Source organism: Halichondria panicea, chromosome 3 (genome assembly GCF_963675165.1).
Source record: "Halichondria panicea chromosome 3, odHalPani1.1, whole genome shotgun sequence".
NCBI lineage: Eukaryota > Metazoa > Porifera > Demospongiae > Suberitida > Halichondriidae > Halichondria > Halichondria panicea.
Genome location: NC_087379.1, coordinates 7,585,383 through 7,600,715, shown reverse-complemented (window position 1 = coordinate 7,600,715; position 15,333 = coordinate 7,585,383). Strand labels below are relative to the sequence as shown.

Genomic DNA, 15,333 nt, shown 5'->3' with positions numbered 1-15,333 from the left:
CATGAACAAAATTAAGTTAAACATTCTATATTGCATTATCTAGCTAGCCATAATTAATCCATATCCAGTAGACACATGCTCACATCCACAGACAGTCAGACAGAGGGGCGCTTCCCGAACCAATCCATCATGTGACCATGCAGCACGCTCACAATGCATGACCATATCATGATCACATGATAGACAGCAGTTAGAGTTCCCTGTACGTAAAGAATGCATGCCAGGGAGACAATCATTAATTAGGGAATTAGAGATGGCTATAATTATAAGTGTCCATTATGCACACCTCTACACTAATATTGCACTGCCACCAATTATCCATAGAATCAGCTATACCATAAAGCCTGAGGCAGAAGAAGACATAAGAACCATGAATGAGTGTGCTTCAGCTCTATAAATTTGTAATTTGGAGCTGTAGAGGTGCTTATGTTGACAGAGATACTTGTATTATAGGGCTGTGCCAAAGACATACTTCCTGGCGTGTAAATCAGCCACCATCCATATGGTTGTTAGTGAGAAGATTATGAATAATAGACACAGTGAATTGTGTCCCTCGTCAGGAGTGCACTCTTGCCCTCATGCATTTACATTATTAAGACAAGGAGTCAAAGACATTTTAAGTATTATAGTAATTAATTAAATTCCTTAAAACGTGCTGGTCTAGACCTAACAAGTCTTGTACTATTTACATGAACACCAGTGCAGTGCAGTAGTCAGTCAGGTGTGACCTCTAGATCTAGCTATATAGAGCTTGTAGGAAATTCCTTACATTTGCAAAGCACCATACACCATAATTATCATGACTGTCTGCATGACTGTACAGATCTAAAGAAGTACAGGGTCCACTGACATTTATCATACATACCATATTGCTAGACTTCCATGACTGGAACTTTCTGGTAGCTATCATCCTCAATGCAGTAATGCTTGTTGTCTGGCATCATAGATAATAGAGCTATTATCTATGCTGGCATGGCCACATTGAGATATATTCAACAGAGGAGACCTCAAAACTGAGCTGCACTGTCCAAGTAGTCAGTTTATACTTGCACATCTGCAGGGAATCAAACCAACTCATAAGTTAGTATGTATATTGTATATCTTGATACAGCAAAGAATAGATTGGAATTTGAATTTGAATTTGAATGAGAACACAAACAAAAACACAGAATAACTTAGCATGGCAGTGCATGCTTACACAGTACAGTAAGGCATACTATTATGTGATGATGGATGGAGCACAAGTGAGGATAATTAGAAGTCAAAAGGCACCTGATTAAGAGTTACAGAGCAGTAGTCTGAGTAGACCAGCAGCTTTCCAGATTGCAAGGATTGTAATCTATTGCAGGATGTAAAATTAACATCCGGTCATTGCGTGGGCGAAAGGGGTCTATGCGGCGCTGCAGCACTTGGTTCTTCAGTCTAACGGCTTGGAGGTTAGGAGTGAAGAAATTTGACAAGGGAGTTCATCAAACTATCAGCTATCATCAACTATCATCAGTTATCAACAACTATCAAGCTCAATGGCCTCTGCACCTCTGGTTACGCCGCCGGCAGCACCACCACCAAGACTGCCGAAGACCCAGCTGCACTACGGGTCCACCAACAATCCAGTGAGTTTTGCATGATAGATCTATATATAGATGTTCTGTTCTAGCTAGAGCTATGCAGTAAGGATGCATGCATGTTCTAGCTATGCTCTAGCTATGCCAGCACAATCAATAAATTATGGTTTCGTGCAGCCGATAACGAAGAAGCACATAGTGAGCGTTCTCCGGTTTGGGAAGAGGAGTTGGGCCACAGACAAGTTCTTGTGCCCACAATGCTATCTGCAGCCGAGTGGTCCGGTCACCGTAAGTCTAAATGCAGTATTACTCTATAGCTGCAGCCTAAGTCGATTTAATATGCTCCTGAAATTATCATGGCTACACAATTATTTTTTTAAAGCTTGCAATTCATTTCCACCCCACAGACTGAGTTCTGGTGGAAGGGTGAAGCTCATCTTGGTGTCGGGGACCACTCTATGCGCGAGGCTACACGCTACATCGAACATCTGCAGTTTGATCATCGTAAGTAAAATTATGCAACTTTACATTGTCGTAGTATTTAGTTCCCATGCTTACAGATTGATTTTAATGATATTAATGGGTTTTCCCGGGTAAATTTTCCGATTTTACTTTGCGAAATTTTATCGCCTATAATTAAATATAATATGTAGCTTGGACAGCATAATTCATTAATTAGCTCATTAAGTACTTTATAACAATAATTTTATATTGCTCCATTTCTTATTTTACAGACACCGGCGTTTCCAGTCCAACAGTGCTATTTCTTGACCACCAACTGAGAGATTTGGCCTATGCCCAGTGGCAAAGGGCTGTAAGGTTTCCCCCCATTGTTGCACGGGGGCCACCAGGGCCACCAGGTGTTGATGGTTTGGATGGGATTGATGGCATGGATGGTGTGGATGGTAGGGCAGGGGTAGACGGGGTGAATGGTGTGGATGGTGTGGATGGGATTGATGGCGTGGATGGTGTGGATGGTAGGGCAGGGGTAGACGGGGTGAATGGTGTGGACGGGGTGAACGGTGTGGATGGTAGGCCAGGTGTGGATGGTAGGCCAGGGGTAGACGGGGTGAATGGTGTGGACGGTGTGGATGGTAGGCCAGGGGTAGACGGTGTGGATGGTGTAGATGGACAACGTGGAGAGAGAGGAGAGAGGGGAGAGAGAGGACAAGGATTGGACACCAGAATGATAGAATCATTAATGGCACAAAATGTAAGTTGAATACATGCATGCATGCATGTGTATGTCCTGAAAGTTCCTTACAATGAGGAGAAATTCCTTACAAATAAATTAATTTTATTGTGTATTACAATCATTGATTATTTTTTCACCGTGTCCTTTTCTTGCAGAGAGCGTTAACAGAAGTAGTACATCTACTCGCGGGACTACTCCCTCAACCTTTACCACCCACGGTTGAGGAGGCTTTAAGAGGGCTGACGACGGCTAGTGCTATGGAGGGGGCCGAAAATCCTAGATCAACTGTCGTCACCACCCCTCGTGGCCCTGTCGTCACCACCCCTCGTGGCCCTGTCGTCACCACCCCTCGTGGCCCTGTCGTCACCACCCCTCGTGGCCCTGTCGTCACCACCCCTCGTGGCCCTGTCGTCACCACCCCTCGCGGCCCTGTCGTCACCACCCCTCGCGGCCCTGTCGTCACCACCCCTCGCGGCCCTGTCGTCACCACCCCAAGTGGCCCTGTCGTCACCACCCCTCGCGGCCCTGTCGTCACCACCCCTCGCGGCCGTGTCGTCACCACCCCTCGCGGCCCTGTCGTCACCACCCCTCGCGACCCTGTCGTCACCACCCCGAGTGGCTCAGGGTCCAACGTTGGACCGTCTGCTAGTTTATCACGTAAACGAAAGAGATCACCCGCAACGATGAATTTACATTACGACTATAAAAAAAGGTAAGCGATTTCATGTGAAGAGTACTACAACAAATTTCTAAAAGGCCATGCATGCACTTCATATTTTGTGCATCTTATATACTTGTGTAAATTTCATCTCTTTCCCTTTCATACTTGCAGGAAAAATTTCGATGCTGCGCATGAACTTGAGGACAGGGGGAGGGGGGAATAATTGTATAGTGAGTTGCTTGAGGGCAGGCGGGGGCCATATATGGGTGTTTCAATAATTCATACTTATATAGGAGGGACCTTTTCTTTTAAATATAATTATACAAACTAGATTGTCGATGTTGTTTGGCCGGCATATGGATTGTTCTGTATCTTGGGAATTCTTGCCTATAATTTGTAGTTACGTTGTTATGCGGTGTAAAGGTTCTTCTTGTGTATAATATAGTATTAGTGGGATGGTGCTTGGATTATGGATTGGCTTACTTCTTTGGTGACTCTAGTTACTGCTGTATGTTATGTATAACGGCTTCTTCTTGACTATAATTATGGAGTATTTCATTTGGCTTTCTCTCGCTGATTACGTATGTCGTAAAAAAAAAAAAAAATTGGCAGACCATGTGCTACCCTTTTTAGTTTGAATTATTAATGTTTGTGCACATTCTACAACATTGTGTGCATCAATTACTGTCATGCATGGAGTCATCTGCAGTCTATCATTTGCTGATATTCATATCTCTCTCTACAAAACCTTTTGTAACCAAGCTTTGTAGCCTCTACAAGTCTGTGCATATCATAATTACTCTCATAACCGAACAATTGTCTTCCTATAAAAACATAATTACATCTTGTATCAATTTTTTCTCTCATAACCGAACAATTCTCTTCTGAACATAATATTACCTCTTTCTCTCAGAACCGAACAATTGTCTTCCCATATAACATAATTATTTCTTATTTCTCTCTCTCTCAACTTCGAACCATTCTCTTCCGAACATAATATTACTTCTTTTTCTCTATAAATTACGAACAATTCTCTTCCTATAATTCTTGTGCTAAGATGCCATGTCATGTCATACTCCATCTTCCATCCATGTATGTATGTATGTCAATTCTCGATTGTTTTTGTGCATCCTATCTATTTACAACTGCACATCTTTCGGTGACGACCAGCTGGGACTAATGGAACATCTCGAAGACCCTGGATCAATATGCAGTGCAGTGCAATGAACTCTCAAACAACTCTAATATAAGCACTTCTATCTGAACACTATAATTATTATACGCAGCACTGCGTGGGACGTGTCTACTGTGGTAACCCCCTGATGATGATGATGAAGCAGAAGACTCCTAGTTATATACCGTATACTGAAGAACTCTTCAATCTATGACCATACTACCTGGCGTACTCTCCATCATTGTCGTGGGCAAGATACATCCAATGGCAGCCCCTCAACTCGAATTCATGGCCACCAATATTTCTCAACACTACTGTTTGATACTGGAAAAACTTTTAACACCCGTCACTTCCCCTGATGATCGAAACAAAGGACTCTAAAAATCATGGATGATCAAGTATGGTAACACAACACTCATATTATCATGCATGCAAGCACACTGACTCTCTGCTCTCTACTCTCATAATTATAACTGTATCATGGAAGCACACTGACTCTCTACTCTCATAATTATAACTGTATCATGGAAGCACACTGGCTCTCTACTCTCATAATTATAACTGTATCATGGAAGCACACTGGCTCTCTACTCTCATAATTATAACTGTATCATGGAAGCACACTGGCTCTCTACTCTCATAATTATAACTGTATCATGGAAGCACACTGGCTCTCTACTCTCATAATTATAACTGTATCATGGAAGCACACTGACTCTCTACTCATATTCTCATAATTATAACTGTATCATGGACTCTCATAATTATAACTCTACATATCATATCATGCACACTGACTATATCTATCTATGGGGTCACTACTCATAATTTAAATTTATAATTTGTAGTACTGTGGTCTGCCATTAATAAAATAAACGATTTGCTAATAATTATGCCTTGCTACGTTGTGTTGTGTCTCTGTGGAGCTTGATGTTCTAGGAATTGTACTTGTGTCGATGATGTGTCTCTGTGGCTTGCTGTTCTGGTGACTGTACTGTTGTGTCGATGGACGTTGTCTCTGTGGAGCTTGATGTTCTAGGAACTGTACTCTTGTGTCGATGATGTGTCTCTGTGGCTTGCTGTTCTGGTGACTGCATGTACTTGTGTCGGTGGATGTTGTCTGTGTTGATTGTCGGGCTCGTTGTTCTGATAGCGGGCTGTACTTGTGTCGGTTGATGTTGTTGGCTTAAGCTTGTTCTGCTCGGGACTGTGTCTACTGTAGAGCTTTGGTTGTTTGGTACGTTACACTGACTTGTGTATCTCTTAAAGCTTTTTGATGTATCTCTTTTTTAACTCTTTTTTCATACGGTCCTAAAAGCCTAGGTAAAAAAGCACTGATTGAGAAAAAATATCCCAACTTTTTTGTAGGATTTATGCCTGTCCCTTGACCTGCCTGCCCTCTAAAACTGCAAACTGGATGGGGGAGAATAATTATAATGCATGCATTGTATTAATTACTGGAAGCATTTATCTAGTATAGATAGCTAGTTAACTGTTAATTTCCGAGGCATTGCAACCGCGTTGAGCAGCTGAAATACATGATTGCTCTATGTTCGGCTCTACGCCTCGAGGTGTAATCTGTTGCAAGATGGCGGGCGCTGCAAGTTTGCTGCTCAGAGGAACTATATCCTGTCTCCGTCGACATCTCTCTCACAAGTCCCTCTTAGAAAGTCTCTCACTCTCATCAAGTCTCTCTCATCAATGAATTGGTGGCTAAATTAATTGTGCATGGGTATGTTTTCCTAATGGTCTGTAAGGGGGTTGTACATTCCTCTGTAAGGGGTTTAGTTCTCTAAGTAGGTTGTATATATATATGCCTCTCTCTCTAAGGGGGCTTGGTTGTACTGATGCCTCTCTCTAAGGGGGCTTGGTTGTACTGATGCCTCTCTATAAGGGGGTTGTACTGATGCCTCTCTCTAAGGGGGCTTGGTTGTACTGATGCCTCTCTATAAGGGGGTTGTACTGATGCCTCTCTCTAAGGGGGTTGTACTGATGCCTCTCTATAAGGGGACTTGGTTGTACTGATGCCTCTCTATAAGGGGACTAGGTTGTACTGATGCCTCTCTCTAAGGAGGTTTGTTTGGTTGTGCATTCCTCTGTAAGGGAGTTTAGTTGTGTATGCCTCTCTCTAAGGGGGTTGTACTGATGCCGCTCTCTAAGGGGACTAGGTTGTACTGATGCCTCTCTCTAAGGAGGTTTGTTTGGTTGTGCATTCCTCTGTAAGGGAGTTTAGTTGTGTATGCCTCTCTCTAAGGGGGTTGTACTGATGCCTCTCTCTAAGGGGACTTGGTTGTACTGATGCCTCTCTCTAAGGGGGCTTGGTTGTACTGATCCCTCTCTAAGGGGACTAGGTTGTACTGATGCCTCTCTCTAAGGGGGCTTGGTTGTACTGATGCCTCTCTAAGGGGACTAGGTTGTACTGATGCCTCTCTCTAAGGGGGCTTGGTTGTACTGATGCCTCTCTCTAAGGAGGTTTGTTTGGTTGTGCATTCCTCTGTAAGGGAGTTTAGTTGTGTATGCCTCTCTCTATATAAGGGGGTTGTGATTCCTCTGCAAGGGGGTTTGCCTCTAAGGTGGTTTGGCTGTGTAATGCCTCTGTGGTTGTACCTCTGTATGGGGGTTTGGTTTGGGTTTGTTGTCTCCATTGGTGGTTGGAACGGTCATGGAATAGCACTGGTGGGCTGGATGCTTCGGACTGCAGGTAGCTTGTAGCCCCTCGTGTAGAGTGGTCTATTCGACTGCAGATAGCATTGTCTGGCCAGCTCAACTCCTTCGTCTGTAACCGTCGAGACCTCCTACCGCTCTTCACGACCCTGCAGCTGAGGTACCATCATACTATCTATATCTGCATGCCCCCCTCCAAAGCCATTGCATTGCCTCGCCTGTGTTAATTAGGTTAGGCCAATTTGTTTGTGTTTCTACACTTGTAGCTTAATTGATTTGTTAGGTATAGATAGATAGCTTTTTTTTTCTTTTCACATAATCTTGCACCAGCCAGATTATCAGATCCATGAGCATTAGTATAGATCTAATACCCTCAAAGTGAGGGTAATGATTCATATATACTATACTCTTTTTGTGTAATCACTGTGTTTGTTTTTTTTTGTTCGTTATCAGACCAAATTCTCCAATTTAGGCCAATTAGTAGTTGTAGTTCTGCACAGCCACTGTGTGGTTGTGTAGTTTAATTTTTCTTTGTGTACTTACATTTATATAAATATCCCTACATACTCGTTATAGAAGTTATAAGAATCAGGCTTTATCACAATTAAATGCATGCAAGATTATTAGAACCACCTTAATATAACCAAAAAAAAAAACCGGGTAACACCACCAAAAAAACCTTTTTTTGTTTTAGAGTAAGAGCTTTCATTCGTGCGTACTTTACTTACTTTGTGTTCAATCTTGTTTGTGCTTTTTTAGGATAGTTTAGTTTTTTTGTTTCTGTTCTATGTTTGTCTTGTCGGCGAGGCTTGTATGCAATTGGTGGCGGGTGGTGGTGGCCTTTGCAATGATCACGCACACATCACATGACTAGTCACCACACATGTACAGGGGATACTAATCCTGGGGTCAATGCTAGGCTCTACACTCACTCTTACCAATGGCTACAAAGCCAACTGAACTCAGGCAGTCCAGCTCAGAGCGAGCTCTTGTACTAACCAATGGCTGCAAAGCCAACTGTCCTGCTCAGAGCGAGCTTATCTAACCAATGGCAGGAGCACAAATGAAGTGCCTATTGCCCAATTCAAAGCCTCTTACTGAATGTTGGCTAATAGATCAGATTACTCCCAACAAAGGAGAATGTCACTTAACCAATGACAATGACAATGGCACAATATGCCTGAAAGCCTTAATCAAGAGTTGCTGCATTGACCCCAGTGGTGTACTTATCATGCAATATATGATGTGTCATGCAATGTGTATCACCATTATGATGCAACATGAGTATATTGTAGTCAGTAACTGCCTGCATGATTGAGTTACCTATATCATCACTGATCATCGTAACGGTGACTCAGATTTGAACCCCTCCTAACCAGCACTCTCAGTGTTGCTCAGAGCGAACTTAGGCTATTAACAGCACAAATCAAGTGCCTGTTATAATTTTAACTGACTAAGTGTGTTGCCACTTTAAGCTCTATGGAACTATGCTCTCTATAATCATATAGATCTAGCAGCATTGCAGCAGTGGGTCAAAGCACCAACTGTCGGCTGTGGTTGCTACCATGGCAACACTCTGTGTCATACATGTAATTATAATTGTACTTATCCACTCTCTGTATATCTTTTACAAGAACAGATGATCACATGAGCAACAGAGCTGCTTAGTTGGGAAAACACTGCATACTGCCAGTGACAGGAAGAAGAGCACGGCACCTGTCTTGGCCTAGCTGTGTCAAGATCAATATGCCCCAGGGCACTGTACTGTGTCTTGTCTGTTGCTTGCTTGTATGCAGCCCATGCTGGCTAACCAGTGTCATGTACATGGTTGTGTGCATGTGCAATACTTTTTCCACAGGTTGCCATGTTAACAAATAGTTAGCCTAACCTGTATTGATTTGCTTTCAGCTCATATGCCTCTGAAGGTTCAGTTCGTGAGCCTATCTCTCCAGTACGTACACGTAGTGATGGTGGCCGCTGTGACCCGTCAATTGCAAACCAGTTCATCCACTATACTATCAGGTTCCAATCGTGTACTTTGTATTATCGTGTTTCTTTACGCTTACCTGTGAATGGTCATGTGTGTACTTCTAGTACAAGCCCCTCAAGAACCAATAGTAAGCTCCATTGTGTACTTTGTAACCTCTTGATTGCAGACCAGTGTGTGTGCGTACCTCAAGAACCAACAGTAAGCTCCATTGTGTACTTTGTAACCTCTTGATTTCAGCCCTGTGTGTGTGCGTACCTCAAGAACCAACAGTAAGCTCCATTGTGTACTTTGTAACCTCTTGATTTCAGACCAGTGTGTGTGCGTACCTCAAGAACCAACAGTAAGCTCCATTGTGTACTTTGTAACCTCTTGATTTCAGACCAGTGTGTGTGCGTACCTCAAGAACCAACAGTAAGCTCCATTGTGTACTGTGTAACCTCTTGATTTCAGACCAGTGTGTGTGCGTACCTCAAGAACCAACAGTAAGCTACATTGTGTACTTTGTAACCTCTTGATTTCAGACCAGTGTGTGTGCGTACCTCAAGAACCAACAGTAAGCTCCATTGTGTACTTTGTAACCTCTTGATTTCAGCCCTGTGTGTGTGCGTACCTCAAGAACCAACAGTAAGCTCCATTGTGTACTTTGTAACCTCTTGATTTCAGACCAGTGTGTGTGCGTACCTCAAGAACCAACAGTAAGCTCCATTGTGTACTTTGTAACCTCTTGATTTCAGACCTGTATGTGTGCGTACCTCAAGAACCAACAGTAAGCTCCATTGTGTACTTTGTAACCTCTTGATTTCAGCCCTGTGTGTGTGCGTACCTCAAGAACCAACAGTAAGTCCATTGTGTACTTTGTAACCTCTTGATTTCAGACCTGTGTGTGTGCGTACCTCAAGAACCAACAGTAAGTCCATTGTGTACTTTTTAACCTCTTAATTTCAGCCGTGTGTGTGCGTACCTCAAGAACCAACAGTAAGCTCCATTGTGTACTTTGTAACCTCTTGATTTCAGCCCTGTGTGCATGTGTGTGCGTACCTCAAGAACCAACAGTAGGCTCCATTGTGTACTTTGTAACCTCTTGATTGCAGACCTGAGTGCGTGCGTACCTCAATAACCAACAGTAAGCTCCATTGTGTACTGTGTAACCTTTTGATTTCAGACCAGTGTGTGTGCGTACCTCAAGAACCAACAGTAAGCTCCATTGTGTACTTTGTAACCTCTTGATTTCAGCCCTGTGTGTGTGCGTACCTCAAGAACCAACAGTAAGCTCCATTGTGTACTTTGTAACCTCTTGATTGCAGACCTGTGTGTGTGCGTACCTCAAGAACCAACAGTAAGCTCCATTGTGTACTTTGTAACCTTTTGATTTCAGACCAGTGTGTGTGCGTACCTCAAGAACCAACAGTAAGCTCCATTGTGTACTTTGTAACCTCTTGATTTCAGACCTGTGTGTGTGCGTACCTCAAGAACCAACAGTAAGCTCCATTGTGTACTTTGTAACCTCTTGATTGCAGACCTGTGTGTGTGCGTACCTCAAGAACCAACAGTAAGCTCCATTGTGTACTTTGTAACCTCTTGATTTCAGACCAGTGTGTGTGCGTACCTCAAGAACCAACAGTAAGCTCCATTGTGTACTGTGTAACCTCTTGATTTCAGACCAGTGTGTGTGCGTACCTCAAGCACCATCAGTAAGCTCCATTGTGTACTTTGTAACCTCTTGATTTCAGACCTGTGTGTGTGCGTACCTCAAGAACCAACAGTAAGCTCCATTGTGTACTTTGTAACCTCTTGATTTTAGACCAGTGTGTGTGCGTACCTCAAGAACCAACAGTAAGCTCCATTGTGTACTTTGTAACCTCTTGATTTCAGACCAGTGTGTGTGCGTACCTCAAGAACCAACAGTAAGCTCCATTGTGTACTTTGTAACCTCTTGATTGCAGACCTGAGTGCGTGCGTACCTCAATAACCAACAGTAAGCTCCATTGTGTACTGTGTAACCTCTTGATTTCAGACCAGTGTGTGTGCGTACCTCAAGAACCAACAGTAAGCTCCATTGTGTACTTTGTAACCTCTTGATTTCAGACCTGTGTGTGTGCGTACCTCAAGAACCAACAGTAAGCTCCATTGTGTACTTTGTAACCTCTTGATTTCAGCCCTGTGTGTGCGTACCTCAAGAACCAACAGTAAGCTCCATTGTGTACTGTGTAACCTCTTGATTTCAGACCAGTGTGTGTGCGTACCTCAAGAACCAACAGTAAGCTCCATTGTGTACTGTGTAACCTCTTGATTTCAGACCAGTGTGTGTGCGTACCTCAAGAACCAACAGTAAGCTCCATTGTGTACTTTGTAACCTCTTGATTTCAGACCAGTGTGTGTGCGTACCTCAAGAACCAACAGTAAGCTCCATTGTGTACTGTGTAACCTCTTGATTTCAGACCAGTGTGTGTGCGTACCTCAAGAACCAACAGTAAGCTCCATTGTGTACTTTGTAACCTCTTGATTTCAGACCAGTGTGTGTGCGTACCTCAAGAACCAAACAGTAAGCTACATTAATAGTTCTACATGTGCTGTGGAATACTCTGTCTCTTTTATTTCAGCCCTGTGTGTGTGCGTACCTCAATAACCAACAGTAAGCTCCATTGTGTACTTTGTAACCTCTTGATTTCAGACCAGTGTGTGTGCATACCTCAAGAACCAACAGTAAGCTCCATTAATAGTTCTACATGTGCTGTGGAATATTCTGTCTCTTTGATTTCAGACCAGTGTGTGTGCGTACCTGAAGAACCTACAGTAAGCTACATTAATAGTTCTACATGTGCTGTGGAATATTCTGTCTCTTTGATTTCAGACCAGTGTGTGTGCGTACCTCAAGAACCAACAGTAAGCTACATTAATAGTTCTGCATGCGCTGTGGAATATTCTGTCTCTTTAATTTCAGACCAGGGCTCTAGGGTTAGGGTTAGGGTGTGTGCATACCTCAAGAACCAACAGTAAGCTCCATTAATAGTTCTACATGTGCTGTGGAATACTCTGTCTCTTTGATTTCAGACCAGTGTGTGTGCGTACCTCAAGAACCAACAGTAAGCTACATTAATAGTTCTACATGTGCTGTGGAATATTCTGTCTCTTTTATTTCAGACCAGTGTGTGTGCGTACCTCAAGAACCAACAGTAAGCTCCATTAATAGTTCTTCATGTGCTGTGGAATATTCTGTCTCTTTGATTTCAGACCAGTGTGTGTGCGTACCTCAAGAACCAACAGTAAGCTACATTAATAGTTCTACATGTGCTGTAGAATATTCTGTCTCTTTGATTTCAGACCAGTGTGTGTGCGTACCTCAAGAACCAACAGTAAGCTACATTAATAGTTCTACATGTGCTGTGGAATATTCTGTCTCTTTTATTTCAGACCAGTGTGTGTGCGTACCTCAAGAACCAACAGTAAGCCTCATTAATTGTTCTACATGTGCTGTAGAATATTCAGTCTCTTTGATTTCAGACCAGTGTGTGTGCGTACCTCAAGAACCAACAGTAAGCTACATTAATAGTTCTTCATGTGCTGTAGAATATTCTGTCTCTTTGATTTCAGACCAGTGTGTGTGCGTACCTCAAGAACCAACAGTAAGCTCCATTAATAGTTCTACATGTGCTGTGGAATATTCTGTCTCTTTTATTTCAGACCAGTGTGTGTGCGTACCTCAAGAACCAACAGTAAGCTCCATTAATAGTTCTTCATGTGCTGTGGAATATTCTGTCTCTTTGATTTCAGACCAGTGTGTGTGCGTACCTCAAGAACCAACAGTAAGCTACATTAATAGTTCTACATGTGCTGTAGAATATTCTGTCTCTTTGATTTCAGACCAGTGTGTGTGCATACCTCAAGAACCAACAGTAAGCTACATTAATATAGTTCTACATGTGCTGTGGAATATTCTGATTTCAGACCAGTGTGTGTGCGTACCTCAAGAACCAACAGTAAGCTACATTAATAGTTCTACATGTGCTGTGGAATATTCTGTCTCTTTGATTTCAGACCAGTGTGTGTGCGTACCTCAAGAACCAACAGTAAGCTCCATTAATAGTTCTACATGTGCTGTAGAATATTCTGTCTCTGATTTCAGACCAGTGTGTGTGCGTACCTCAAGAACCAACAGTAAGCTCCATTAATAGTTCTGCATGTGCTGTGAAATATTCTGATTTCAGACCAGTGTGTGTGTCTAGTACAATTAAGCCCTCCTAGAAACAGTGAGTTCCCTGGTGATAGCAAGCTAGGGTGTGTAATCCGCTCGCCTTAAAGTACTCCAAAATATGAGAAGAGATGAAATTGCTAGTAAAGTGTTTAAACATTGCCTAGAGAAGGAACAATGAACTGTACACTTGATCATAATTATAATTATTGTTATTTTAGCATTATTTGTTTTGTGCCTGTTATTTATGAATCGGTTTGCTTGTATTATAATTTGTGAATGTCTTGATATATAATTTGTATATAATTATGTGCAGTATCAGTAACGTATTTAATGATTATGATGGTTATAATTATATATCCCCATGCTATGCACAGATTGTTGGCTGTGTATATTGTTTATACCTTATATCACCTCATGTATTAATATTCTGTCTACATTCCTTGTATGTACCGTTATCATTCTATTATAGCACCAGCCTCGGTTAGGACGCCCTCTTTTATAACGCCTATAATTATACTACCATATAAAATCACGTACGTACATTGTTTTTAGAAAAATAATTATTTTTTACTGGTTCTATAATTAGAACGATTACGGTATGCATGTATAAGTATACATTACCCAGCAGGTCACAATTGTTAATAATTAGGTTAATTCATATAATGCCAAGACACAATAATGTCATCAGCTAGCTACTAAACACATACAGCTCTCAAAATGACAACTGAACGATCTACTAGTAGCTACACGATAACAATAATAAACTAGATAGCTGGCTAGATAATCACTCGCTAAAATGCTGATACTAGAGCTAATAGCAGACAACTCAATTGAAATGAGGTTAAGTTGAAATCGTTATCCAAAATTCATAGTCTAAATCGTTGCAGTAGGTCAGAGGGGGCTTTACTCAGTCTTGCTTAGTGGGGGTTCAGATTTCTGTTGGGCCCAGGAAAGAAGTGTTGAACTATCAGCGTTGCTCAAGCTCCAGATACTTTGGTTCTCAAAGAGGTCATATAGGTGGTGGCTGAGAGTGTGGTGTCCTCGGAGGGTGAGGTTGGGTCGGTGGTGCCACTGCTGATAGGTAGGGGGCTCATATCGGAGGTGATGTCATTACTGTAGAATGGAGCAGTGTCTGTTGACCACATGTTGGGGCTGTCCCAGTTAGGACTGGTGCTCTGCAGAGAGATCATGATCAGATAACACACACAGTTGTACAATGTAGGTCTGCTGAAACATACAGTACTTGCATGCAGTACAGTACAAGTTTGTGTGCGGTCAATGTACACTATAAAAAAGGATATCGTATTAAACACGTGTATCAACTTTCTATCACAAAACACGCCACCCACCCACCACACACACCGCCCACACAATACCTTCCTCATCCACCGCCCACACACACCACCCACACACCTTCCTCATCCACCGCCCATGGGGGGAGGTCCAGCACCACCACCAGCACCCTTACCAACACGACCAATACGTCTCCCTTGATCAGCACTGCACACACAAAGGTAGGAATAATAAATACTAAAATTGGACACAATACAAAACAAAACAGAATAAGAGACACTAGAGAGCAGGGGAGGGTTGAAACACACTGGCATGATCAGGGTGTGTGTAACTTACAACAAGACAAAGAAGTTAATGACAGCCCAGAACAAGACGATACCGTCCACACTCAGCCATGACCTGTTCTCAAGGACTTTACCTGCACACAGTAGAGTATGGAGTGTGTGTCAGCTAATATCACACTCACACTTACCTCCTGATAAATACACCATAGCTTCCTTGAATCTTCTTGTATGGAACTACTATAGTACTAGTCGATCAGTCTACACTCAGCTCTCAGTTGATCTTCTATATTGTATGGAGACCACACCCCTTCTACT

The 15,333-nt window shown here is 42.5% G+C and overlaps 1 protein-coding gene and 2 long non-coding RNA genes across 3 annotated transcripts; 1 reads left to right on the top strand and 2 right to left on the bottom strand.

Moving 5' to 3' along the window:
- Window positions 1-58: 58 nt before the first annotated feature.
- On the bottom strand, window positions 59-1,377 carry LOC135334103 (uncharacterized). The gene is made up of 3 exons (XR_010394203.1): window positions 1,273-1,377; window positions 866-1,054; window positions 59-200 (listed from the first exon to the last, which is right to left on the bottom strand). It is a non-coding gene; the product is annotated as an uncharacterized LOC135334103 (long non-coding RNA).
- Window positions 1,378-1,434: 57 nt separating this feature from the next.
- Window positions 1,435-8,219, top strand: LOC135333157 (collagen alpha-1(IX) chain-like). Its single transcript, XM_064528070.1, has 6 exons — window positions 1,435-1,613; window positions 1,743-1,853; window positions 1,973-2,069; window positions 2,300-2,778; window positions 2,916-3,122; window positions 8,151-8,219. The coding sequence occupies exons 1-6, from the start codon at window positions 1,524-1,526 to the stop codon at window positions 8,217-8,219; spliced, it is 1,053 nt and encodes a 350-aa protein (XP_064384140.1). The 5' UTR covers window positions 1,435-1,523.
- Window positions 8,220-14,074: 5,855 nt separating this feature from the next.
- Window positions 14,075-15,333, bottom strand: LOC135334099 (uncharacterized). The gene is made up of 4 exons (XR_010394200.1): window positions 15,207-15,333; window positions 15,071-15,152; window positions 14,855-14,941; window positions 14,075-14,616 (listed from the first exon to the last, which is right to left on the bottom strand). It is a non-coding gene; the product is annotated as an uncharacterized LOC135334099 (long non-coding RNA).